This window comes from Macaca fascicularis, chromosome 10 (assembly GCF_037993035.2).
Source record: "Macaca fascicularis isolate 582-1 chromosome 10, T2T-MFA8v1.1".
Taxonomy (NCBI): Eukaryota; Metazoa; Chordata; class Mammalia; order Primates; family Cercopithecidae; genus Macaca; species Macaca fascicularis.
This window is the reverse complement of record NC_088384.1, coordinates 103,370,321-103,395,345: the sequence shown is the minus strand read 5'-3', so window position 1 is coordinate 103,395,345 and position 25,025 is coordinate 103,370,321. Positions and strand designations below refer to the sequence as shown.

At 47.9% G+C, this 25,025-nt stretch overlaps 1 protein-coding gene across 50 annotated transcripts in view; it reads left to right on the top strand.

Annotated features, from left to right (window-relative positions):
- The window catches only part of ZMYND8 (zinc finger MYND-type containing 8), a 148,137-nt gene that overhangs the window by 17,252 nt on the left and 105,860 nt on the right, over positions 1-25,025 (top strand). For 11 of the 50 annotated variants that reach the window (XM_074005485.1, XM_074005498.1, XM_074005490.1 and 8 more), the window contains exon 1: positions 20,367-20,487. The exons of 35 other annotated variants lie outside the window; for them this stretch is intronic. In XM_074005485.1, the coding sequence (XP_073861586.1) occupies positions 20,406-20,487 (82 nt within the window). In that variant the 5' untranslated portion in view covers positions 20,367-20,405. Of the gene's footprint in view, positions 1-20,161; positions 20,326-20,366; positions 20,488-25,025 lie in introns of those variants that run through there. 4 more of the 50 variants (XM_074005504.1, XM_074005503.1, XM_074005500.1 and 1 more) reach the window with 1 other exon arrangement.

Genomic DNA, 25,025 nt, shown 5'->3' with positions numbered 1-25,025 from the left:
GAGAATTGTGTAGGGTTGCCCAGCAGGCAGGCTCGGGACCAGATAGGAATTAGCTTCTTTCCATCTAGTCCGGTGCTTTGCACTTCCCTGCAAGCTTCCTGTCCTGTTGGCCTCTGCAACATTTGAAGAAGCTGTTCTGCAGGTATTTGGAAGAATTTTCTCAGGTGCTTGGGAATTCTTGCTTTGGTAGGGAATCATTGAGGGGTCACCCTGTTTTGAGGGAGAACTTCCCCAAGGAATCCCTGGGGTGATTGTCATTATGTGAAACCGAGCTCTTGTGGCATTTGGTGGTGGTAGCTTCTGTTTCTGGCGCACCTTTGTGTGGAGCCACTTGGCTTAATATGCAAAGGCCTGGGGTTAAGATCGGGGTTGCTGAGGTTCCCAGAGCTGAAGTCTACATGGTGAAAATACGATTCTGTGAAGCTGACCGGGATGAAGCCTCATCTCTTGTTCAGTCCCAGTGATCTCAGCGTCCACAGTGGGATGATCTCCAGGCTCAGTGAACATGTTTTTTTCCCCCTCCAGCCTGCTTTTCTTGGGAAGTTGAGGGACTCTGTTCCCCCGTGACATAGCCCAGGTCAGGGTCCTTCGGTTCTGAGCAGGAAAGGGATGGACTGCAGGTGGTCTGTTGGTGTGAAGCTGCTCCCACGGCATTGGTGGGAAGGCTGGAGGTCCAGGCCGCTCTTGGGAGTAGAGCCAGCCCGGAGCCTCCTCAGGGACAATAGCGCAAAGTCCACGTGCACGTCTCTGCCCTCTGGCCAGGGAAGGGCTAATATCCTGGACCCCTGGACCCACCAACGCTGTCCCCACTGGGAAAGAGTTGGTTCCTCAAAAGGAGATAAGGTGACCCCTCTACCATCTTATGAACCTGGCAACGTGTTTTTCTTTACTTGCAGTTAGAAAACAGGCGCTGAGCCGTCCTCTCCTTGGGAAACTTAGAAACTGACAATAATTGGTGCGCAATTCCTCAGTCCTATTCCTACATCTAGTCCCTGTGACCTTTCAGTTTCTCTAACTGAATTTCAATTTTTACGCCCCTCTCCCCTTGACATGTACTCACTTATTAACTGAGTAATTCCCAAGCCAGTCATTGCCATTATGCCAGCCTTGGCATTTAGTAGAGCGTTTTAGCTCTCAGGAGACGAAGTTTTGAAGCTTTCAGGATGTCAGGTTGACATTTGTGTCCGAGGGTAATGATCCTGCTGAAAGATGCTCCTACATGAATGGGAAGTGCCATCTCGATGCCAGGTGTGTTTGTGTGGCTGATATTTTCTGAGTACTTCATGGCATGATTTGCTAATTACTTCATTTAATTCTCATACTAATTCCATGATGTGGGTGTGTCATTCCCATTTTACAGTTAAGGAAACTGAGGCTCAGATGAATTAAGGAAGTGTCAAAGTAGGGATGGAACTAGGGTCAGGTTTTATCTTTATTTATTAATTATATAGATGGGTTATTGCTGTGTTGCCCAGGCTGGTCTTGAACTCATGGGCTCGAGGGATCCACCTACCTCGGCCTTCCAAAATGCTAGGGTTACAAGCGTGAGCCACCACACCCTGCCCTTTGGTTTTTAAACCTTTTTTTTTTTTTTTTTTTTTTGATAAGAGTGTTTACGGTCCCTAGATTTTAAACCTTTTTTTTTTTTTGGTAAGAGTGTTTAAGGTCCCTAGATTTCAAACCTTTGTACTTAACCATGACCTGTATTCCAAGGGTTGCAAGTCAAATGCCTGAAGGGGCCCAACAGGTAGATCAGTGATTGTGGCTGGCATCTGGGGATGCAGGGGGAAGGGGAGCTTTGGTGAATGGGAGAGTGTGCCAAAGTGGGGAGGGTGCCTCCATCTGATTGCTGACCAGCAGGAATATCACCTGCTGTGGCTAGCTGGGATTTTCTTTTCCCCTGTAAAACTGCCTGATTTAGAAATGTGGTGTATGTAGACTGGCTTCTCTAAAGATCATGCGTGAACCCAACAAAACACATTTCTGGGTCAGAAGAAGCCGAGGGCTGTCATTTTGCATTCCCTGTGCGACACTGGCCATGGCACAATTCATTGCAGAATTTGGCCTCACCATGTGTGAGTCAGAACAAGCGCCTTGAAGACCAGGGATTTGCAGCCTGAGAAATGATGTACTCTGCGGGTTGAATTCACGTCTCCATACAAAGGCTCCCCTGTTTGGGCTGCTTGCATCTTGATCCTGCCATGTGTGCGTTTTGTGGTAATGCTTGTGGTGTGTGGATGCCAGCCTGCCAAAGCTGAAACCATTTTTAAAAATGTCTGTGTAATGTCACCGGCACAAGGGAATGAAAGACTTGGAAACACGCACAGATGCAGCGGAAGGAAGCCCAAGATATTAAAATCTTGAACAGTATCATTCTTGCTGAGATTTGCCGGGGTATGGATGTGTTTTCAGAGACAGGATGCTAGAGAATATACAATTATAGCAATTTGCTAACCAGCCCCAGACCTTAATTAGCACAGGATCCTTGTTCTCACTGTTGTATGTAAATTAAGATTTTCACAAAGGGATTGTTTATGAGGACGGCTGTGAGATAGAGACCTTCTGTCATTTTTCAAGGAAACTCTTTCAGAAAATATAACCACAAACACTTTTAAATCACAGCGCGATGCAGAAGTGCTGAGAATTTTTCTTTCAAAAAATGAGCATCAGTATTTTTAACCGTATTTTGGCTCCTCTCTATCTCCGACAGCCCAAGAAGTGCCATCCATGTACTGTGCAGTGGAAAGAATTTATTTGTGAGTTAGATGACTACCAGATTGTTCCTCTCCTAACAAGGTCTAAAATATCCCAGAACTCTGAAGATGTCTGATTATGGTTTTGCAAATGAGAAATCATCTACCTTCTCTTGGCCAGCATCGTCTCTACTGTGCATCTGTTCAAGGAATCCTGTCGGCAGTGTCTGTGCAATTTAGCTTTGTGGTTCACTCATGCAAACCTTGTGTTTGCCCCATTTTTGAAGCATGACCCACGTTATATGTTTATGTGGCTATTATTATTCTAGAAGACTGTGATCTAAAATCGACTGTTTCAAGCTTAGTTTAAAAAGAACCATCTCTTCTTTTTCCTCTCTAAATGCCTGTAGAGTAAGAGTATCAGGGCTGAGGCCTTTTAGAGATCTGGGTACTTTTTATTGCCTGAGAGTTTAAAATAGTCATTCCTTCATTGTTCTCCATTGGTAATGGATCCTTTACCAATGACTTGAGGTTATCAGTTTGGAAAGACCAGGTGTCATGGCGGTGGGGCGGGTGAGTGGAATGATAATAAGCCCCCTTCAGCTTCCTGTGACTTCCCTCACCTATCCTGGGCTTTCCTGGGAACCTAAAGATCCAGCACTTTACAGACTTAAAAAAAAAAAACCAAAACCTTTATTGACATATAATTCACATACCATACAATTCTCCTTTATTTTTGTTTGTTTGTTTGAGACAGGGTCTCTCTCTGTCGCCCAAGCTGGAGTGCAGTGGGGTGATCTCGGCTCACTGCAGCTTTGATTTCCTGGGCTTAAGCGATTCTCCCACTGCAGTCTCCCGAGTAGCTGGGACTACAGGCGTGTACTACCACCCCTGGGTAATTTTTATGTTTTTTTGTAGAGATGAGGTTTCACCATGTTGCCCACGCTGGTCTTGAACTCCTGGGCTCAAGCGATCCTCCTGTCTTGGCCTCCCAAAGTGCTGGGATTACCATTGTGAGCCACCACCCCTGGCCTAGTTATCCATTTAAAGTGAATAGTTTTATGGTTTTTAATATATTTTCACGGAGGCTGGGTGTGGTGGCTGACGCCTGTAATCCCAGCGCTTTTGGAGGCCGAGGCGGGTAGATCACCTGAGGTCAGGACTTCGGATCAGCCTGGCCTACATCATGAAACCCTGTCTCTACTAAAAATACAAAAAATTAGCTGGGTGTGGTGGCGCGCCTGTAATCCCAGCTACTCAGGAGGCTGAGGCGGGAGAATTGCTTGAACGCGAACGCGGGAGGTGGAGGTTGCAGTGAGCCAAGATTGCGCCCGGCACTCCAGCCTGGATGACAGAGCAAGACTCTGTCTAAAATATATATATATATATGTATTTTTTTTTTGGTTGTTTTTTTCACAGAGTTGTGCAGCCAACATCACAATCAGTTGTAGATTTTCATCACCCCCAGTAAGAAACTTCATACTCATTAGCAGTCACTTCCCATTTCCCGCTTACCCCAGTGCCTGGCAAGTACCTACTTTCTGTGCCTGTGGATTTGCTTACGCTAGACATTTCATATAAATGGAATCATACAGTTTGTGACCTTTTGGTCTGAGTTCTTTCACTTTGAATAATGTTGTCAAGGCTCATCCACATTCTTGTAGCATAGATCATCAGTACAGACTGTCCCTGACTTACAATGGTGCGGAAGTGATACTTTCAGTACAAACAGTACTTGGCATTTTGGATTTTTGATCTTTTTTTTTTTTTTTTTTTTTTTTGAGATGGAGTCTCGCTCTGTCGCCCAGGCTGGAGTGCAGTGGCCAGATCTCAGCTCACTGCAAGCTCCGCCTCCCGGGTTCCCGCCATTCTCCTGCCTCAGCCTCCCGAGTAGCTGGGACTACAGGCGCCCGCCACCTCGCCCGGCTAGTTTTTTGTATTTTTTAGTAGAGACGGGGTTTCACCGTGTTCGCCAGGATGGTCTCGATCTCCTGACCTCGTGATCCGCCCGTCTTGGCCTCCCAAAGTGCTGGGATTACAGGCTTGAGCCACCACGCCCGGCCTGATGTTTTCTCTGGCTAGCATCAGGATGAGACTCTCTTGGGGTGCCAGGCACCTCCCAGTCAGCCACATGATCACAAGGATAAACAAACAATCTATACGACTATTCTGTTTTCACTTTCATTATGGTATTCCATAAATTACATGAGAGAGTCAATACTATTATAGAGTAGGCTTTGCATTAGATGATTTTGCCCAACTCTTAACTGTTCTGAGCACATTTAAAGTAGGCTAGGCTAAGCTATGGTGTTCCCTAGGTTAGGTATATTAGATGCCTATTTATTTATTCATTCCTCCCTCCCTCCTTCCCATCCTTAATTTCCTTTTTTTTTCTCTTTTTTTTTTGAGATGGGGGTCCCACTTTTATACCCACACTGGAGTGCAGTGGTGCAATCTCAGCTCACTGCACCCCTCTGCCTCCTGGTTCAAGCGATTCTCCTGCCTCAGCCTCCCGAGTAGCTGGGACTACAGGTGAGCACCATCACGCCCAGCTAATTTTTGTATTTTTCTTTTTTTTGAAACGCAGTCTCACTCTGTCACCAGGCTGGAGTGCAGTGGCACTATCTCGGGTCACTGCGACCTTTGCCTCCCAGGTTCAGGCGATTCTCAGTCTCCCGAGGAGCTGGGACTACAGGCACGTGCCACCATGCCCAGCTAATTTTTATATTTTTTTAGTAGAGACGAGGTTTCACCATGTTGGCCAGGATGGTCTCAATCTCTTGATGTGATCCACCCGCCTCGGCCTCCCAAAGTGTTGGGGTTACTGGCATAAGCCACTGTGCCCTGCTGTGTATTTTTAATAGAGACGGAGTTTCACCATGTTGGCCAGGCTGGTCTCAAACTCCTGACCTCAAGTGATCTGCCTCCCTCAGCCTCCCAAAGTGCTGCCTGCCTTACTTTCTGATGGGATCTCACAATGTTGCCCAGGCTGGAGTGCAATGGTGGGCTCAAGGGATCCTCTGGTGTAGCTGGGACTACAGGAGTGTACCACACTATGTCTGACTTAAATGCGTTTGTCTTTTTTATCTCTCTCTCTCTCTCTCATATATATATAAAATACATGTTTTGTAGACACAGAGGTCTCACTGTGTTGCCCAGGCTGGTCTGGAACTCTTGGGCTCAAGTGATCCTCTGGCCTTAGCCTCCTGAAGTGTTCGGATTACAGGCATGAGCCACTGTGCGTGGCCTCGTTTTTGACTTCCGGTACTTTGATTTTATGGGTTTATCATCTGTAACTCCATCATGAGTTGAGGAGCGTCTGTAGTTCATTTCCTTTTATGACTGAATAATGCTGCATTGGATGGATATGCTATACTTTGTTTATCTATGTATGTGTTGATGGATGTTTGAGTTGTGTCCACTTTCTGGCTAGTAGGGATAATGCTGCAGAGAGTGTTTGTGTCTGAGTTTTTGTGCAGACACCACACATTTTCATTTCTCTTGGGTATAGATTTAGGAGTGAAATTGTGGGGTCATAGGGTAACTCTTAACCTTTTGAAGAATATACACATTTAAATTTTTTGTGTTGTCTTTGTTTTTTTTTTTTTTTTTGAGATGGGAGCTTACTCTATTGCCCAGACTGGAGTGACTGGAGTGCAGTGGCATGATCCCAGCTCACTGCAGCCATGAACTCCTGGGCTCAAATATCCTCCCATCTCAGCCTCTTGAGTAGCTGGGACCACCTGTACATGCCACCATGTCTGACTAATTCTTTAATTTTTTGTAGCGACAGAGTCTTGCTATGTCGCCCAGGCTGGTCTCCAATTCATGGGCTCAAGTGATCCTCCTGCCTTGGCCTGCCAGCGTACTGGGATTATAGGTGTGAGCCACCATGCTTGGACTCACAGACTTTTAAAGGCACTTGTCTCCCCTCTCTGCCATCTTGACCCCCACATCTTTCCTACTATGGCAACTGCCGTATTTCTGTACTCTTTCTTCAAAACCAAACTTTTTTTTTTTGAGATGGAGTCTCACTCTGTTGCCCAGGCTGGAGTGCAGTGGTGCAATCTCAGTTCACTGCAACCTCTGCCTCCCGGGTTCAAGCGATTCTCCTGCCTCAGCCTCCTGAGTAGCTGGGATTATAGGTGCGCGTCACCATGCCCGGCTAGTTTTTGTATTTTTAATAGAGACGGGGTTTCACCATGTTGATCAGGCTGGTCTTGAACTCCTGACCTCGTGATCTGCCTGCCTCAGCCTCCCAAAGTGCTGGGATTATAGGGGTGAGCCACTGTGTCCAGCAAGCCAAACTTCTTAGAAGCGTCTGTATTTATGTCTTTGTTCTGCCGGCTCCAATGTGGCTTCCACCCTGACCTTCCACATTCACATCCCCACTGTTCCTGGAGACTCTGTGTTGCCTTTTCCAGGGGAGGTTTTCCATCCTCATCTGCCGCACTGTCTCTGCAGTACTGGAGATGCTGATTATTCTTGTGGACACTCTCTTCCTTTGCCTTCTTTGCCACCACAGTTCTGATTTTCCTTCTATTTCCCTGGCACCTTCTCCTCCTCTCTCCGGCCATTAAATGCTGGAGTCGCTGAAAGCTTGGCACTGTCCTTGTCTCCCCTAGCATATTCCTTCTCTGGGTGATCTTGCCCACATCTGGAGTTTTATGACTCAGACATTTATGTTTCCAACCTAGATTGCTTCTGAGTCATGGTGCAGAAGGCCAGCTGCCTACCTGACCGCCTTGCCTGTTCATGGGCGTCTCTAACTCAAGATGTCCACGAGAGATTTCACATCTTCACCCCCAGAGATACGGACTCATTCCCCATTTTTCTGTCCTTTGCCCTTTTGTGTCATTTTCTAAGAATATCTTATCCTCAATGTCACTCCACTTCAACCAACCTATCACCATTGAACTACAGGGGCCTTGTAGTTGTTCTCAGTATCTCCATCTGTCCCACCCTCCCAGTCTTTTGAAAATAACATCTTCCTGGCTATCCCTTCCTACTTTAAACTCTTAAGTGTTTTCTCCTTGGCTTTTAGATTCACAATCCCAAAACCCTCCTATGCTGGCCTCTGCCCATCTTGCTAGTCTGCGTTCTCTCCGTGTTCCATTCTCTCGGTGTTCCCCTTCTGTCTTCTCCAACCACACTGTGCAGATCCATCAGAGAGTCATTTATGGCCTCAGGGCCTTTGCTTATACTTTGAAGGTCCCCTCCTTGCCTTCCTCTCCTTACTCCCCATCAGTTCTAAGGCTCAAAATGAGGATGAGTTCTGCCTTTCATTTTTGTTCATCCTGTTTTACTGCCACCTTGCCTGCTGCTGGTGAGTGTATAATAAATATTTTTTTAAATGAACGAATGACTTGGCTCTGTCTATCAGATGGGTAGAACTTCTGTCCTAGAGACTGAAGTAAAAGCAGCCTTTCGGCTATAGAGGATGGCTTTGTTTTCAGCATTAATCCAGTGCCTGGAAATAATTACCCAGCTCAAGTGTCTGTTCTCTGCAAAGCCACTGGTGGCCTTTCTATTCCCTCTAGGGATATAGTACTCTTTGAAATGGCCTCTTCCCTGGTTTCTTTCCTTTCTGAAATATTAGTATAACTTCTAATGGGCGCCTTCTAAAACACAAGTCAGATTGTCCCACTCTCCTTTACATTTGCAGTGGCTCCTTAAGAACACAGCCTTAGGGGCATGGTGTCTCACGCCTGTAATCCCAGCACTTTGGGAGGCCAAGGCAGGAGGATAGCTTAAGCCCAGGAGTTCGAGACCAACCTGGGCAAAGTGGCAAGACCCTGTTCCTAAAAAAAAAAAAAAAAAAAAGCCAGGCACGGTGGCTTGTCTCTGCAGACCCAGCTCCTTGGGAGGCTGAGATGGGAGGATAGCTTGAGCCCAGAAGGTGGAGGCTGCAGTGAGCTATGATCTTGCCACTGCACTGCAGGGGCCCTGCAGCATCTGTCTCTCCTGGACAGCCTGCCCGGCCCTGTGAGAGTCCTGTGATGTGCACCTTGCTGAGACACACTTGGCACTGCCTTCCAGACTGACCTTCATGAGGACCATCCTCACTGTGTCCATGGACAGCCAGGCCCTCTCTTGGCCTGAACCCTTTATTTACAGTCTCCCACAGAGAAGTTCTTTTAGGTTACAAAGTCAAAAATCACTCTTCAAAGTACCTTGAATTGCCCGTGAAAGTATTCAGCTTTGATCAGAAATTTGTATGCATACTAAAGGGTTAACAACTGCCAAGCTAGACTAAAGGAGGAATGAAAGGCAAATCCATAGTCACATTTCTGTGCATCAGGTGCCTTGAATTCAGCTGCTCAGTCCCTAGAGGCAAATTGGGATGAGTGGATGATTCCGCAGTGTCCTGCTCGCCTGCAAGGCGTGCTTCTTTGTCTTAATATTAAGCTTCTGCAGCTGTGCCAGCCAACACAGTAGCCACTAGCTGTACGTGGCTCTTTAAATTTACGTTAACAAGCCAGGCACGGTGGCTCGTACCTGTAAACCCCAGCACTTTGGGAGGGCAAGGCGGGTGGATCACCTGAGATCAGAGTTTGAGACCAGCCTGACCAACATGGAGAAACCCTGTCTCTACTAAAAATACAAAATTAGTTAGGCATGGTGGTGCATGCCTGTAATCCCAGCTACTCAGGAGGATGAGGCTGGAGAATCGCTTGAACTCGGGAGGAGGAGGTTTTGGTGAGCCGAGATCATGCCATTGCACTCCAGCCTGGGCATAAGAGTGAAACTCCGTCTCCAAAAAAAAAAAAAAAATTACATTAACAAAATACAGTTCATTCCTCAGCTGCCCTGGCCACGTGTCAAGTGCCTGACAGCCACAGGTGGTTAGAGGCTGCTGTTATTAGACAGCACTGATAGAAAACAGATCGAGAACATTGCCATCATTTGAGCAAGCTTGATTGGATCACACTGTTCCATAGCCTTAGTAGATTAATGGATTTGTTGTGCGTGCTGTGCTGAATGCTGCAGGTGAAGCTACGTCGCCGGGGGACACAGCACTGAACATGTTCCACGTATGATTATTGAGTTTAAGTTTTGCTTGGTCATTACCTCCTGAGCTTGCGTATTCTTTGAAAAGTTTTGCAGAGAACGCAGTCCTCTTTCTATCTTTGCAAGTTAGTGTTTTTTATCCAGGCCCTGCTGAACTCCCTTTTTGCCAGGCCCCCTTGGCACCTATACCTGACTGGGGTAAAGTTCCACAGGATGTGTCAGGGAGCTGGGCAGCCCTCCCTCCACCCTTCAACATGCTTTACCGTAATTCTTCATTTACCTGTGTGTCTCTTCTAGACTGATAGACCAAATAACTCTCACCTCTTTAGACTAACAAGGGACTGGCATTTCATGGTAGTGCCCATTAAATGCTTTGTGAATGAAGGATCTCTTCCAGTAACTGGAAACAAACTTGTCTAGGCGCGGTGGCTCACGCCTGGAATCCCAGCACTTTGGGAGGCCGAGGTGGGTGCATTACCTGAGGTCAGGAGTTCAAGACCAGCCTGGCCAACATGGTGAAAATACAAAAATTAGCTGGGTGTGGTGGCACGCGCCTGTAATCCCAGCTACTTGGGAGGCTGAGGCAGGAGAATCGCTTGCACCTGGGAGACAGAGATCCCAGAGAACCTGGGAGACATTGAGCTGAGATCATGCCACTGCACTCCAGCTTGGGCAACAGAGTGAGACTCTGTCTCAAAAAAAAGAAACGAATTAACTTTTTGCGGGGTGGCAGGGGGCGGGTGGGGGTTAAGGTTTATTGGATTTTCCTTTCAAATGATAAAAATCAGTGTATCTCCTTGACAACAAGCCAAAGTGTACAAAGAAAAAGCTAAAAGTCTTCTCCTGCCCAGGTAACCAGTGATAACAGTTTGATATGTTTTTGTCTATACTACCCTCCCCATGTTTATAAAAATGTCAAAAAACTTATGCAATACCTGTATAACAGGGTTGAACTTTCTAGAACCTGGCCATCCTAGCAAAACATCCCTTGTCTCTGACCCCTCTCTTTACCTTATTATTTTTCTCTGCTTCCCCTGTCCTGTTAGACCCTTCAAGGGCCTTTCAAGGTTAGATTTATTGATCTGGGGTAGGCATGGTAGCTCACGCCTGTAGTCGCAGCATTTTGGGAGGCCAAGGCAGGAGAATCACTTGAGCCCAGGAGTTCAAGACCAGCCTGGGCAACATAGTGAGACCCCATCTCTAAAATTAAAAAAAAATTGCTGAGCTTGGTGGCACCCACTTGTAGCCTCAGCTCCGTGGGAGGCTGAGGCTGGAGCATCACTTGAGCCCAGGAGGTCAAGGGTACAGTGAGCCGTGATTGCATCACTGCACTCCAGCCTGGGCGACAGAGCAAGACCTTGTTTCCGGAAAAACAAACAAACAAAAAATCAATAAGTTATAGATTTAATTATCTGAAAGTTAAGAATAATGGAGACCTTGGCAAACAGGGATTCTAGAGTTCTACCCAAAGTGGGCAGGCAGGAGGATTGTTCCATGTGGAAACAGGGGGTCCTATGTGGAGGGATCTTGTGATTTTTCTTTTCTTTCTTTTTTGAGTCTTACTCTGCTACCCAGGCTGGAGTGCAGTGGCACAATCTCTGCTCAATGCAACCTCTGCCTCCTGGATTCTAGCAATTCTCCTGCCTCAGCCGCCCGAGTAGCTGGGACTACAGCTGTGTGCTACCACACCTGGCTAATATTTTTGTATTTTTAGTAGAGACAGGGTTTCCCCATGCTGACCAGGCTGGTCTCAAACCCCTGACTTCAAATCATCTGCCTGCCTTGGCCTCCCAAAGTACTGGGATTACAGGTATGAGCCACCGTGCCCGGCTTATTTTTTCTGTAACCCCTTGTTTCATCTGTGAATGACCTTATTCTAAAAGAGAAGCTAGAGCTTCTCTTTAAAGGCAGTGGCTTACGTCTGTAATCCCAGCATTTTGGGAGGCTGAGGCGGGTGGTCAGGAGTTCGAGACCAGCCTGGCCAACATGGTGAAACCCCATCTGTACTAAAAATACAAAATTAGCCAGGCGTGGTGGTACACGCCTGTAATTCCAGCTACTAGGGAGACTGACTGGTTTCCTGGCCACTGATTGCTTCTTTTCCAGATCACTGGTTCATTGCATCAGCTATAAGTAGTGCTGTCTTCTAATAAGGCTGACCTGGGTTTGTACCCTACCTCCTTAATGACCCTCCCATAACTCCCCATCCTCAGACTTCAAGTTTGGGTACGGTCATTTCAAACCAGGTTGCTGTTTCTTGACTTGGGACCAGATACAGTAGCAGTTGGTAAGAGCCGAGGGACTGTATTGTAAGACAAATATGTATCCTTGAAAATCTAGACCCATCTTATGCCTGGTGAGATGCTGACACTCCAAGAAGCCCGAGGGAACTAGATGGAGACAGGAAGGAGCAGATTGAATTTCTCTTGACTCATGTCCATGGGATGCAGGGAAGATGAACTTGAAAAATAATTTTTTGCTTTTCCCAGTCGAGGCTGAGCCTGTCTGCACATAGATTAGTACCTGTATCTGATCCTTGCTTCTCGGAGCAGGGGCAGGCTTGGAGAACCCAGAGGGAGACTGAGGATCTGTGGAGGTTTTGGAAAAAGAGATCCTCAGACTCAGACATATAAGAAAAAAGGCCCAGAACCAAGACTGAAGATTTGGTTAAATGGCCATCTCAGTGGTGGGTCTCCTAGAAGGGAATATGTTTTCCCTGGAGAAAGTCATGCTTCTTTTATTTTTATTTTTTGAACTGTTAAATAATTCTGAAACAATAGCCCTCCTCAAGAGTAACTGGGAGGCTGGGCATGGTGGCTCATGCCTGTAATCCCAGCTGTTTGGGAGGCCAAGGCAGGCGGATCACCTGAGGTGCGGAGTTCAAGACCAGCCTGGGCAACGTGGCGAAACCCCATCTCTACTGAAAAATACAAAAATTAGCCGGGCATGGTAGCGGGCACCTGTAATCCCAGCTACTCAAGAGGCTGAGGCAGGAGAATCGCTTGAACTTGGGAGGCAGAGGTTTCAGTGAGCCGAGACTGCGCCATTACACTCTAGCCTGGGCCACATGCAAGACTTCGTCTCAAATAAATAAATAAATAAATAAAATAAAATACAATTAGCTGGGTGTGGTGGCATGTGCCTGTAATCCCAGTTACTCAGGAGGCTGAGGCAGGAGAATTGCTTGAACCAGGAGGTGGAGATTGTGCCATTGCACTCCAGCCTGAGCAACAAAAACGAAACTCCGTCTCAGAAAAAAAGCAAAACATAATGAAAAAAGAATTATTGGGAGAACGAGGAAACTGGTTGTCTTAGAAAACCTCCTGAGATATCCCCCATTGATTTTTTCAGTAATTGCATTTAGCTGAATGGCCCCATCCCATTCAAGTTATACATATTTACTTGCTCCCCTACTCTTCGGGGAAATGGGTTCTTTAGGCAAGAGAATGACTGAGTACCTGTTGAAAGGGGAATGTCCTGTTCTGGGGTCCCTTTCAGAGGCTGACATGACCAGGCTCCCATTTGTGTAATCTTCCCTGTTGACTTTGCCACCCTGCTGCCTTCCTGATTTGCTGGAAGAAATTCTGAGACTGGGGAAGAAAAACTGGAATTTGCTGTGAGTCAGGTTGACTGGCCCACCTTAGGGCTTTGTTAACCCTGTACAGTCACTCAGTTGGTCGGTCCAATATGTACTTTGGGGCACTTCTGAGCCAGGCCATGGGCCTGGCGCTGGGATACAGCAAAGAAGGATGGATAAGCTGAGATTGAGTTTGTCAAGCTGAGACTGGGTTCACACTCTGGAGGAGAGACACAACAGAGCAGTGAACCAGCAAAAGAGGAAAATAATTTTTGATAATTTTCAGCTATGGGCCAGGTGTGGTGGTGGCTCATGCTTTAATCCCAGTACTTTGGGAGGCCGAGGTCGGTGAATCACCTGAGGTCAGGAGTTTGAGACCAGCCTGGCAAACACGGTGAAACCCCATCTCTACCAAAAATACAAAAATTAGCTGGGTGTGGTGGCGCACGCCTGTAGTCCTAGCTACTCGAGACGCTGAGGCAGGAGAATGGCTTGAACCCGGGAGGCAGAGGTTGCAGTGAGCCGAGAACGCACCATTGTACTCCAGCCTGGGCAACAGAGCGAGACTCCTTCTCAAAAAAAAAAAAAAAAAGGTAATTTTCAGCTATGTATGAGTGTAATAAAGGGAAAAAAAACAACTTCAGGATTATATAATAAGGAGCCTGGAGGCTGGAGGCTGGGGTGGTCAGAGAAGGCCTCTCTAGGGCAGTGAGCCAAAAGATGAAGTGGCAACTATGGAGAAGACTGGGCACAGAACATTATAGATGAAGGGACCAGCAACATGCGAAGGAGCTTGGCTTGTCTGAGGAGCGGAAAGGAGGCCATTGGGGTTGGAGCTGAGTGAATGAAGGAGAGAAGGTGGGCAGCACCAGGTCACCAGGGGCACTGTAGGTCTTCATAAGACATTAGGTGCCTACAGTAAGCTCCTTGGAGGGTTTTAAGCAGGGAGTGCACTGTCTTACTTAGGTTTTATTTATTTTTGTATTTTTTGAGACAGAGTTTTGCTCTTGTTGCCCAGGCTGGAGTGCAGTGGCTCAATTTTGGCTCACTGCAGCCTCCGCCTTCCAGGTTCAAGCGATTCTCCTGCCTCAGCCTCCTGAGTAGCTGGGATTACAGGCACCCACCACCATGCCTGGCTAATTTTTTGTATTTTTTAGTAGAGAGGGGGTTTCGCCACGTTGGCCTGTCTGGTCTCGAACTCCTGACTTCAGGTGATCCGCCTGTCTTGGCCTCCCAAAGTGCTGGGATTACAGACGTGAGACACTGCGCCTGGTCAAGGTTTGGCATTCTTTTTTTTTTTTTTTGAGATGGAGTCTTGCTCTGGCACCCAGGTTGGAGTCCAATGGCTCCATCTCGGCTCATGGCAACCTCCGCCTCCTGGGTTCAAGTGATTCTCCTGCCTCAGCCTCCCGAGTAGCTGGGATTACAGGCGTCCACCACCACGCCCAGCTAATTTTTATATTTTTAATAGAGACGGGGTTTCACCATGTTGGCCAGGATGGTCTCGATCTCTTGACTTCGTGATCCACCAGCCTCAGTCCCCCAAAGTGTCGGGATTACAGGTGTGAGCCACCATGCCTGGCCAGGTTTGGCATTCTTTTTTTTTTTTTTTTTTTTTTTTTGAGACGGAGTCTTGCTGTGCCCCAGGCTGGAGTGCAGTGGCGCGCGATCTCGGCTCACTGCAAGCTCCGCCCCGCCGGTTTCACGCCATTCTCCTGCCTCAGCCTCCCAAGTAGCTGGGACTACAGGCGCCGGCCACCTCACCCGGCTAATTTTCTTGTATTTTTTTTAGTAGAGATGGGGTTTCACCGGGTTAGCCAGGATGGTCTCGATCTCCTGACCTCGTGATCCGCCCATCTCGGCCTCCCAAAGTGCTGGGATTACAGGCTTGAGCCACCGCGCCCGAGGTTTGGCATTCTTAATAACACTTGTCAGATGACTAGGAATCTGAGGCTCAGAGAGGTGAAGTAACCTGTTGAAAGACACACAGCCATGTGAGTCCAGACCAGCTCTCTCCCTGGCTTGATGAGCCTCATTTGAGTGGAGAGGGGAGTGCAGTTGGAGGAGCCCTGGGGGAAGGTCAGTGGGGGCGGGGTGGGGCTGGGATTGTGGGCCACCTGGAGAATTCTGCTTTGATTTTTAAGGAAGTTCTAAGCCCTGGAGGGATTTTGAGCCTGGCTTCCTTGAATTCCTGACAGCCTGAGGGGGTTTATTGTAAATGTTTGTGTTTCTTATCTGCGAACCCTTTTTAAAAACAGGCTTGGAAGAGGTAGTCTGAAGGTACAGAAAGATTTGGGGGCCAGGTGCAATGGCTCATGCCTGTAATGCTAGCACTTTGAGAGGCTGAGGTGGAAGGATCACTGGAGCCCAGAAGTTTGAGACTAGGAGATCCCATCTCTACAAAAAAAAAAAAAAAAAAAAAAAAAAAAGAAAAAGAAAAACAAATAGCTGGGTGTGGTATTGCATACCTGTGGTCTTAGCTACTTGGAGGCTGAGTTGGGAGGATCACTGGAATCTGGGAGGTCGAGGCTGCAGTGAGCCATGATTGTGCCACTGTACTCCAGCCTGGCTGACAGATTGAGACCCTGCCTCCCCCCCAAAAAAAAAGAAAAATTGGGGGAAATGAGTTTGAAATTTCTTGGTTATTGCCTTTTTCTGTGCCCTAGCCTCTCCTTTCCCCCAGGAGAATAATGGTAATAAAGTATGGTGCTTTGATGTGCCAGATGCCTTTCACTTTGTATGCATTATCTCATTTAATCCTCACAATCCTTTTGGGAAGAGCCTAATAGTTCCAACTGAATGACTGAGTCACAGAGAGGCTAAGAAACTTGCCCAAAGTCACACAGCTGGCAGGTGCCAGCACTTGGATTCAGACCTAGTAGTCTGTCTCCAGAGCCCACACACTGAACGACAATGCTGTGTTGAAATTGGCCAATGCCAAGCATGCCCTTTATGATGGAGAATTACCAGGTGGCACTTACAAGCCTAGGAGAGACAGTTGACCTGTATAGTGAAGGGCTTTGGAGTGATGGCGGTGGGGTGTGCTGCATCAATCTACTTGCCTTGGAGCACATAAATGACTTTGCCTCTCTGAGCCTCACCGATAAAATGGGTACAGAAATGCCATCCTGGTTGGGTGTGGTGGCTCACGCCTGTAATCCCAGCACTTTGGAAGGCCGAGGCAGGGGAATCATGAGGTCAGGAGATAGAGACCATCCTGGCCGACATGGTGAAACAGGTATGGTGGCGTGCACCTGTAGTCCCAGCTACTTGGGAGACTGAGGCAGGGGAATCGTTTGAACCCGGGAGGTAAAGGTCACAGTGAGCCAAGATCGCTCCACTGCACTCCAGCCTGGAGACAGAGCGAGACTCTGCCAAAAAAAAGAAAAAAAGAAAAAAAAAAAAGAAATGCCATCCCAACCTCTTGGGATTCTTGGGACAGTTCGTAGCTTCTCCATAAACAATAGCTGTGAACTACATGAAACCCCTTCTGCAAAGGAAATAGAGGAATATTTTCCTGTCTACCCTCACACCTGCTAGGTGTATTCACAAACTCCTGATATTTTTCCTGTTCAGCGGTTTGTCCATCTGTAATCAGTTTCTCAATCATTCTGTACTTAATAGCTGCTTTACCATGAGCCTGTTTTTCTCTGGGATTTAGTTACCTTATCAATGAAATGGGGAGGCTGGGCGAGGTGGGTTGGTCACACCTGTAATCCCAGCACTTTGGGACGCTGAGGCAGAAGGATTGCTTGAGCCCTGGAGTTTGAGACCAGTCTGGGCAACATGGCGAGACCCTGTCTCTACAAAAAATACAAAAATTGGCCGGGCATGGTGACCTGTGCCTGTAGTCCTAGCTACTTGGGAGGCTGAGACAGGAGGATCTCCTGAGCCTGGGAGGCTGAGGTTGCAAATGAGCCGAGATTGTGCCGCTGCACTCCAGCCTGGGTGACAGAGTGAGACTCTGTTTCAAAAAAAAAAAAGAAAGTGTGGCGAGTTTTAAATAAATTGATATTTGTATTTATAACAATGCCTCCCAGATAATAAGTGCTCAATAAAAGGTAGCTGTCACAACTGTATTTCTAGCTTTCCTTCCATCAGAGCAGAGGCCTTCCTGGAACAGTTTTGCTGGTAGCCCAGATGTCTAGTTGTTGCCTAGTGACTATTTGTTAACTGGCTGGTCCCATTGTTTTCTTCTCTTTGAAATCTGTCAGGGCCACCAGGTTAGGAATCATTTTCCTTCTTAAAGAATACATGCGCCTCTGTGGGTGGTGTGTTTACATAAGGTGAGACCTGCCTGGTAGCTCACTGAAGTTTCTTTCTACCAGGATTTCTCAGCCTTGGCACTGTCGACTTTGGGCCTGATCATCCTTTGTCTTGGAGCTGTCCTGTGCATTGTAGGATGTTCGGCAGTATCCCTCACCTCTACCCACTAGATGCCTGTCGCAACTCCTCTTCCTGCCCAGTTGTGACAACCAAAAATGTCCCCAGACATTGCCAGATGTCCCCTGGGTGTGCTGATTACTGCTTCCCACTCTTCTAAACACCTGAGCCCTGTAAAAGTGTTTGTTTGATAATGGGAGCGTGTACTGAGCTCCTGCTGTATGCTGGGTACAAGGGATACAGACGTGATCCCTGGCTGGGCAGTGCCTAGAATGCAGTGAATGTTCCATAAATATTGTCATTATCACCCAGTTTCCCCAAAGCCATTAATAAATACTTTCGTTAAATACGTAAACATGATCAGAAATAATTCAGAGGAGTCCAGTGTTTACTGGGTTTCCTGGTTGTTCCTCCATCTCTCTGCAAACCCAGAAGCCTCAGAGACCAAACTTTTACCCTGGTCCTATTTCTGGTCTCCTTTCACTTGGATTTTGGACCATGCCCGTCTACGCAGACGGGATTCCGTCTTCATTCCATTTTATGGCTGCATCACGATGTTTCGCATATGGGCATCAATGTTGCTTCCTGTCTGGTTTTTCTACAAAACCCTGTTGCAGTGGCTACCCCTGTCTGTCCTTCTGTGCACCCATGAGCCCTGCAGACAATAGGACATGTTCTTAGAATCATCCCACTACTATCTGAGTGATGTTAAGCATCTGTCTTTATTTATTTATTTATTTTTGAGATGGCATCTCGCTCTGTCGCCTAGGCTGGAGTACAGTGGCGCAATCTCAGCTCACTGCACTTCAGCCTCCTAGGGTCAAGCGATTTTCCTGCCTCAGCCTCCCCAGTAGGAGTAGCTGGTACCAAAGGTGTGCACCACCACACCCAGCTAATTTTTGTATTTTTAATAGAGACAGGATTTCGTCATGTTGGCTAGGCTAGTCTCGAACTCTTGACCTCAGGTGATCCGCCCGCCTTGGCCTCCCAACGTGTTGGGATTCCAGGTGTAAGCCACCATGCACAGCCACAGCATCTTTACGTGATGGTTGGCCAGGGTAATTTGGGTGACATATTGGGTCTGAACTCTTTGCTTCCTCAAAGGAATGTGACAAGGTGACTGTGGAGGGCCTGTTCCTTTATCCCTGGCGTTTCAGTAGAGAATTTTGCCTTCTTTTTTTTTTTTTTTTGAGATGGAGTTTCGCTCTGTCGCCCAGGCTGGAGTGCAGTGGTGCAATCTCGGCTCACTGCAAGCTCTGCCTCCCGGGTTCCCGCCTTTCTCCTGCCTCAGCCTCCCAAGTAGCTGGGACTACAGGCACCCGCCACCACGCCCGGCTAATTTTTGTATATGTAGTAGAGATGGGGTTTCACTGTGTTGGCCAGGATGGTCTCGATCTCTGACCTTGTGATCTGCCCACCTCGGCATCCCAAAGTGCTGGGATTACAGGCATGAGCCACCGCGCCTGGCCGAATTTTCCCCCTTCTTTAGGTGACTTTTAGAGATAGCACCCAGGGCAGGTGGGGACCTTGGTTGGTTTGCAGTGGCGTCTCTTCCTTCATCTGCCCCCTTTCTGAAGCTAATTTCCCTTTGCTTCTCCCAACCCACTTCTGTGGTTCAACTGCTGCCAGCACAGAACTGTCTTTTTGTTTCTGAATTGCCCTCTGATGCCGTGATTCCCCATTGCAGTTTGGAAGCCACCATCACTGGAGATTTCTAGAACCCAAGCCAGGCAGGGGCTGGATAAATAGTGCCAACAGGTGCCAGCCACCAGAACCAGCTCCTCAGCCAGCCACAATGTAAAGGCCAAAGGCAACCGGTTTCTCCACATTCTTTGTGGTGTTCTGGTCGAGTTTGAAGGGCCTCATGTACACATGTTGGAGGGAGCCTTTGGGGCCTGGGCCTGCTGAGGGGGTGGGTGGTGGGCAGTGCGTTCTCATAGGGAGTCCGGCCCTGCCTCAGTAAAATTGGAAAGAACTTGGCATTCTTGATCCAGGAAATTCCTGTTGCGATGTTGTCGTTTTTCCAGAGGGCCTCATCCCAGCTGGGGAGGAGAAAGGGCCGCGGTTGCAATTGCCTCTAGTTGTTGAGGGCTAAACACTGAATTCATTTGTAAATCAGCCTCTTTTCTGTAGATTGAAGCAATTTCTGTCCTGCCAGGCGAGTTTGGAAGTTCGCCTTTTACATATGAATGTGCCCTTTAATCACCACTTCTGCATTATTGAGAGAGGGTGGAGGAGGCTGTGTCTAGTGGGAAAGGATTATACCTCGAGTATAAAAGATGGGTTTTCTCATTTCTAGGAGAGGGGCATCAGAACTAAAGAGAATCTGAAACAATTACTAAAAATATTAAAAACACCTTCAAAATGCAAACCACAGCTGTTTCCCTCCCCCCAGGCTCCCTTCTGATATTGTCACTTCGGCCAGCAGAACAACTCCAGTTCCTCGTATTTATTCACAATCCCAGGAAATAAATGGCTCTTCGGTGCCCTGCACCGAAGACTTTCAGCTCAGCCGAGCTGCTGTCGAGGGTGATAAATTATAGGTGAAAGCCCGGGGACATGAAGGCAAGTCGTTGGGCTTCAGACTGCCTGATTGCAAAGAGGTGACAGTGTCCTTGCCCCGCCGGGCGACCTAATGTGTACAAGACCGGGGCTGGCCTGGTAAGTGGTGACTCTTAGCCTGTTCTCTTTGCTTCTTCCTCCTCCCCCTGGGAGAGGCCGCTGAGGATCCGGAAGCAGGAATGTCTGCTGTGGGTGAGCCTCTGTTCTCTTTTGAACAAGAGAGGCTAGGCCCTCTGAGCAGCCACACTTTCTCAATGGCAGGTAAGTGCCTCCTCTCGGCGTTCCCTGCCCCTCGCATGTTCTGTCTCCGAGGTGAAATGCCATTTTCCCCAAGTTGAGAGTGACCTTTCATTCCACGGCCTCATTTCCATTCCAGCCCTCCCTGTCCCGGCTCTGGATAAGAAGTTCCTGTTGATTTGCAGAGATTCTTTAGAAGCACAGTTCAGGCCAGTGCAGTCCTCCGGAGAAGCAGGCTCAGCCCGGCAGCTCTGGCAGGGCCAAGTCAGCCAGGGTGCATACCGGTCCTCAAGTTTCTGTGGGTCTAAGAGATGGTCAGCGTTGGAGGAAATAATCATTTGCTTATGCGAGCAGTTTTCATTTACAAGTTCCTCCTGGCTTAGGCATTATCTGCTGCGAGGACAATTTTGCCTCCTCCCCACCCTCCAACCTTTGCTCCTGATTTTTTACTTCTGTTCTCCGCCAGGAGGAAATTCCAGACTTTTGTCTCTTTATGATGTAATTACTGGTTGGGGAGGGCCCCAAAGATTCCTGGGGAAGGGAGGCCTGTTTGGGTACCTGCTCTGTGTCTTTGGGAAACACTTTGAAGTGATTAACCGTGCTCTGCTTTGCTGCTTCTGGGAGAGCAGCAGTGTGTGGTCATGTTTGAAGTAGGCCAAGGGGAGAGGACTGGTGATTACGAAAAGTGTTGCAGAGCAGGCCTCTGCTTCTGACCCTGCCTTCACAGTTCCTGGAGGAAACCTGGAATTTTCAGTCTGATTGAAATGCAGAAATCATGTCCTGGGCTGATTCTGGTCTCCAGTCTACACAGGCCGGCATTTTCCATAGCTTTGAACTTGTGGAATTGATTTAACATGCTTCTTCCAGAAAGCAAGCTGTGTTTTTGGAGTGGGGGTGGTAGTCGGGGAGGAGGTGGAAGAGAAGCAAGAAAAGGAGGAAGAGTGATTGGTTGAAAAATAGAGTTACCTATTAGTTACCATTGAATGGGTGCTTACTATTTGCCAGGTATTATACTAAGAGCTTTACATGAATTAACTCATTGACTTATTCGATAACTTTACAAGGTACCATTATCTCCATCTCAAAGAACAGAGCACAGAGAGGTTAAGTCGCCTTTTTAAGGTCACACTGCAGGGGAGAGCACAGCCAGGTTCTGCATGCATTTTGACACCAGAGAGCTGATTCCCCACCACTGTGGCATCCTGCCTCTCTGTCGTTTGCAACCTGGCCCATCAGAGCATATGCCCTTGACCTATGGGTCCTGGTCTGCCCGGGACACAGCTAAGCACATGGTTGGTTGCCCTACTCCTGTGGCCGGTCATGCCTGTCTGGGCCTGTGGACCAAGCTTCTCTTTCTGTTCAGGCCCCAGCAGGCTTGCTGTCGACATCATTAAGGAAATTAAACACCCACAAAAACACAAGAAGCTCCCGGCCTTTCAGCTGTGGCCCTTTCCCTTGAGGGAGGAGACAATTCCTTGTAATGGTGTGTCATTTCCTAGCCCCTGGAGAACAGCATGTGCTGTGACTCAGGCGCCGGATGTGGGGGCAGGAGTGGGGTGGGGGGCGGGTACCTGACGTGGCCTGCTGGGGAGGCCTAGCCTTGATGGAGGCTGGAAAAGGGGAGGTAAGATGGCCCTGGAGCCTCCAGACTATTTCAGGGACTGATGCCACCATTTGGAAATAGGGAGGTGAATATGCTTTCTGGGGACTGCCTTTGAGAGAACGGTGTCATCAGTGAATGACATGATTTTCCACCTTCTCCCAGTTCCTGGAACTCTTTGTTGGACCTTCCCCACCCCCATACCTCCATCTGCAGTTCAGGGGAAAAAAGGCAAAATGAGAGTGTACTCTTAAATCATAGACCCTAAATTAGGGAGTCCTCTTGCTACAGAGCTGAGGATGAGGCCCTCCTGGTGCGAGGCCTTGTGGTGCAGAGGTTAGAAGCTGGCCCTTGGAGTCCCATTGCCTGGGTTCAAATCCCAGCACTGCTCCTTGGTAGTTTTGTGATCTCAGTCTAGTGACTTAGTGGGAACTACAGGAAGTGCATTTTGAACAGTTCCTAGAATATCGCATATAATCAAAGAAACTCTTAGCCCTCTTTGTTTTTTTTGTTTTTTTTTTTTTTTGAGACTGAGTCTTGCTCTGTCGCCCAGGCTGGAGTGCAGTGGTGTGATCTCGGCTCACTGCAACCTTTACCTCCCTGGTTCAAGCAATTTTCCTGCCTCAGCCTCCTGAGTAGCTGGGATTACAGGTGCATGCCACCATGCCCGGCTAATTTTTTTTGTATTTTTAGTAGAAATGGGATTTCACCACGTTGGCCAGACTGGTCTTGAACTCCTGAACTCAGGCAGTCTCCCGGCCTCCCAAAGTGCTGGGATTGCAGGTGTGAGCCACCACGCCCGGCCAAAACTCTTAGCTCATTATACTCTTGGCTCAGAAAAGCTATAAGCCTGAGTTATCTTGAAGGAAGATGCCCCTTAAATCAAAGACATCCAGGAAATGCTGAGCTCCGGGATGATTTCTGGTGGATCACAAGACATAGGCCTGGGAAGGATCTCCTCACATGCTTGGTTCCTTTTTTTTTTTTTTTTTTGAGACAAAGTCTCGTTCTGTTGTTCAGGGTGGAGTGCAATGGCATGATCTTGACTCACTGCAACCTCCGCCTCCTGGGTTCAAGCAATTTTCCTGCCTCAGCCTCCTGAGTAGCTGGGATTATAGGCTCCCACCATCACACTCAGTTAATTTTTGTATTTTTAGTAGAGATGGGGTTTCACCATGTTGGTCAGGCTGGTTTCGAACTCCTGACGTCGTGATCTGCCCACCTTGGCCTCCCAAAGTGCTGGAATTAGAGGCGTGAGCCACCGTGCCCGGCCTCGTGCCTGGTTCTTAATACCCAGTAGACCTTCCCATATTGTTACAATTTCAGCAAAATGTCACAAGGAGGGGAAAATTCTGCTGCTTTCTGCTCCATGCCAAGCTGTTTTCCTGAGTCACTGCTCTGTCCTCTCCACAAGGCTGCACTCCTCCCTCACCCACATTAACTCATTCAGAACCACTCATTTTTGTTAGAGGATAGGTGGGAGGCAGAGGGTTGTGAGTGAGCCAGCCCAGTGGGGTCGCAGGTCCTATTCCCTCAGAAAGCAGCAGAAAAGTCTTTCAGATCCAGGGTGAACCAGTGATTCAGTCGACAGTGGCTGTTTGTCATTGTTCCAAGTTTATAGATGAAATGCGCTGAGCAATACATCTTGTCAGAATTAAATCATTAAAGAAGAAAAAATTGACTCAGCTTTCTGGAAAGGGTCCTTATAGAGCCTGGTTACCATGGCTACAGTCGGGCGTACACCCACCAGTCCATCACCACCGGAGGCCCAGCCCCCACTGGAGTGGGGGGCAGTTAAGTCATAATGCCACCCTGCTGTCTCATCCCTCCGAAGGATACTGAATCCAGCAGTCATTTCCTAATTCTTCTCCCTATGAGCCTTCATTGAAATCCCCTGCTGTTGACTGATGTGTCTGTTGTTTGGAACCTATCAAATTTCGACCCCTTGGATACAGCCACTGAACTCTCATCAACTCCAGGGGGAATTGGTGTGTTTGTAACAGCGAATAGAATTGGGGTTTTTATGTTTTGCTGAAGCTAGAAGGTTTGGAATACTCTCAGATGTGGGCATCCTTGGGCTAGGACCCACCTCCCCCTACCTCTTGCTGAGCAGAACCTCAGTTTCCCCCTTTGTTTCCTGGTGGGCTTGGGTGATATTCCCTTGCCAACTCTAAATCGCTTACAAGTATATTAATTTCTAGTGATTTTTTTCCTCTTTCTCATTAAATTAAATAATTTTAATGTTCAAGAGGGACTTTTACATCTTATGGGGGCCCTGAAGTTTTTATTCATTGGAGCTGAGGACACCTTTGCAAAGGTGAAGTAAGCTATGGCTCCATGTACCTAGAAGCTGCACTCCTGTATACAATGATGGCCTGTTCAAGGGTCCCTGGAGCACTGTCTGGCCGTTAAATGAGAACTTCCAGTCTAGTCCCTTTCTCCCCCTCTCTTCCCATTTTGCAGGTGAGGCCCTGAGGCCCTGAGAGGTGGAGACTTGCCTGGGGTTGTTTGCTGTTTAGCCTTATTCTCCAGCCTGGCCCCCTTGCTTGACCTCTATTCCCTGAGTCCTGGACCAACCCCTCACATAGTGTCTGGAAGGTAGAGGCCATTGGCTCTGGCTTGCCAGTGTGGAACAGGATTGTGTAGAGTTGAGAACTCAGACCCAGTCTCCTAAACACATACACATACTCTAGCATTTCTCAAACTAGTGTACCTCCCAGTCTTTGGGAGGACTTGTTAAAACACAGATTGCTGGGCCCTACCCCAGAGTTTCTGATTCTGTAGATCTGGTGTGGGGCCTGAGAATTTGCATTCTTTTTGTTTTGTTTTGTTTTGTTTTTAAAGATAGAGTCTCTCTCTTTCGCCCAGGCTGGAGTGCAGTGGTGCACTCTCGGCTCACTGCAATCTCTGCCTCTTGGCTTCAAGTGATTCTCCCACTTCAGCCTCCCCAGTAGTTGGGACT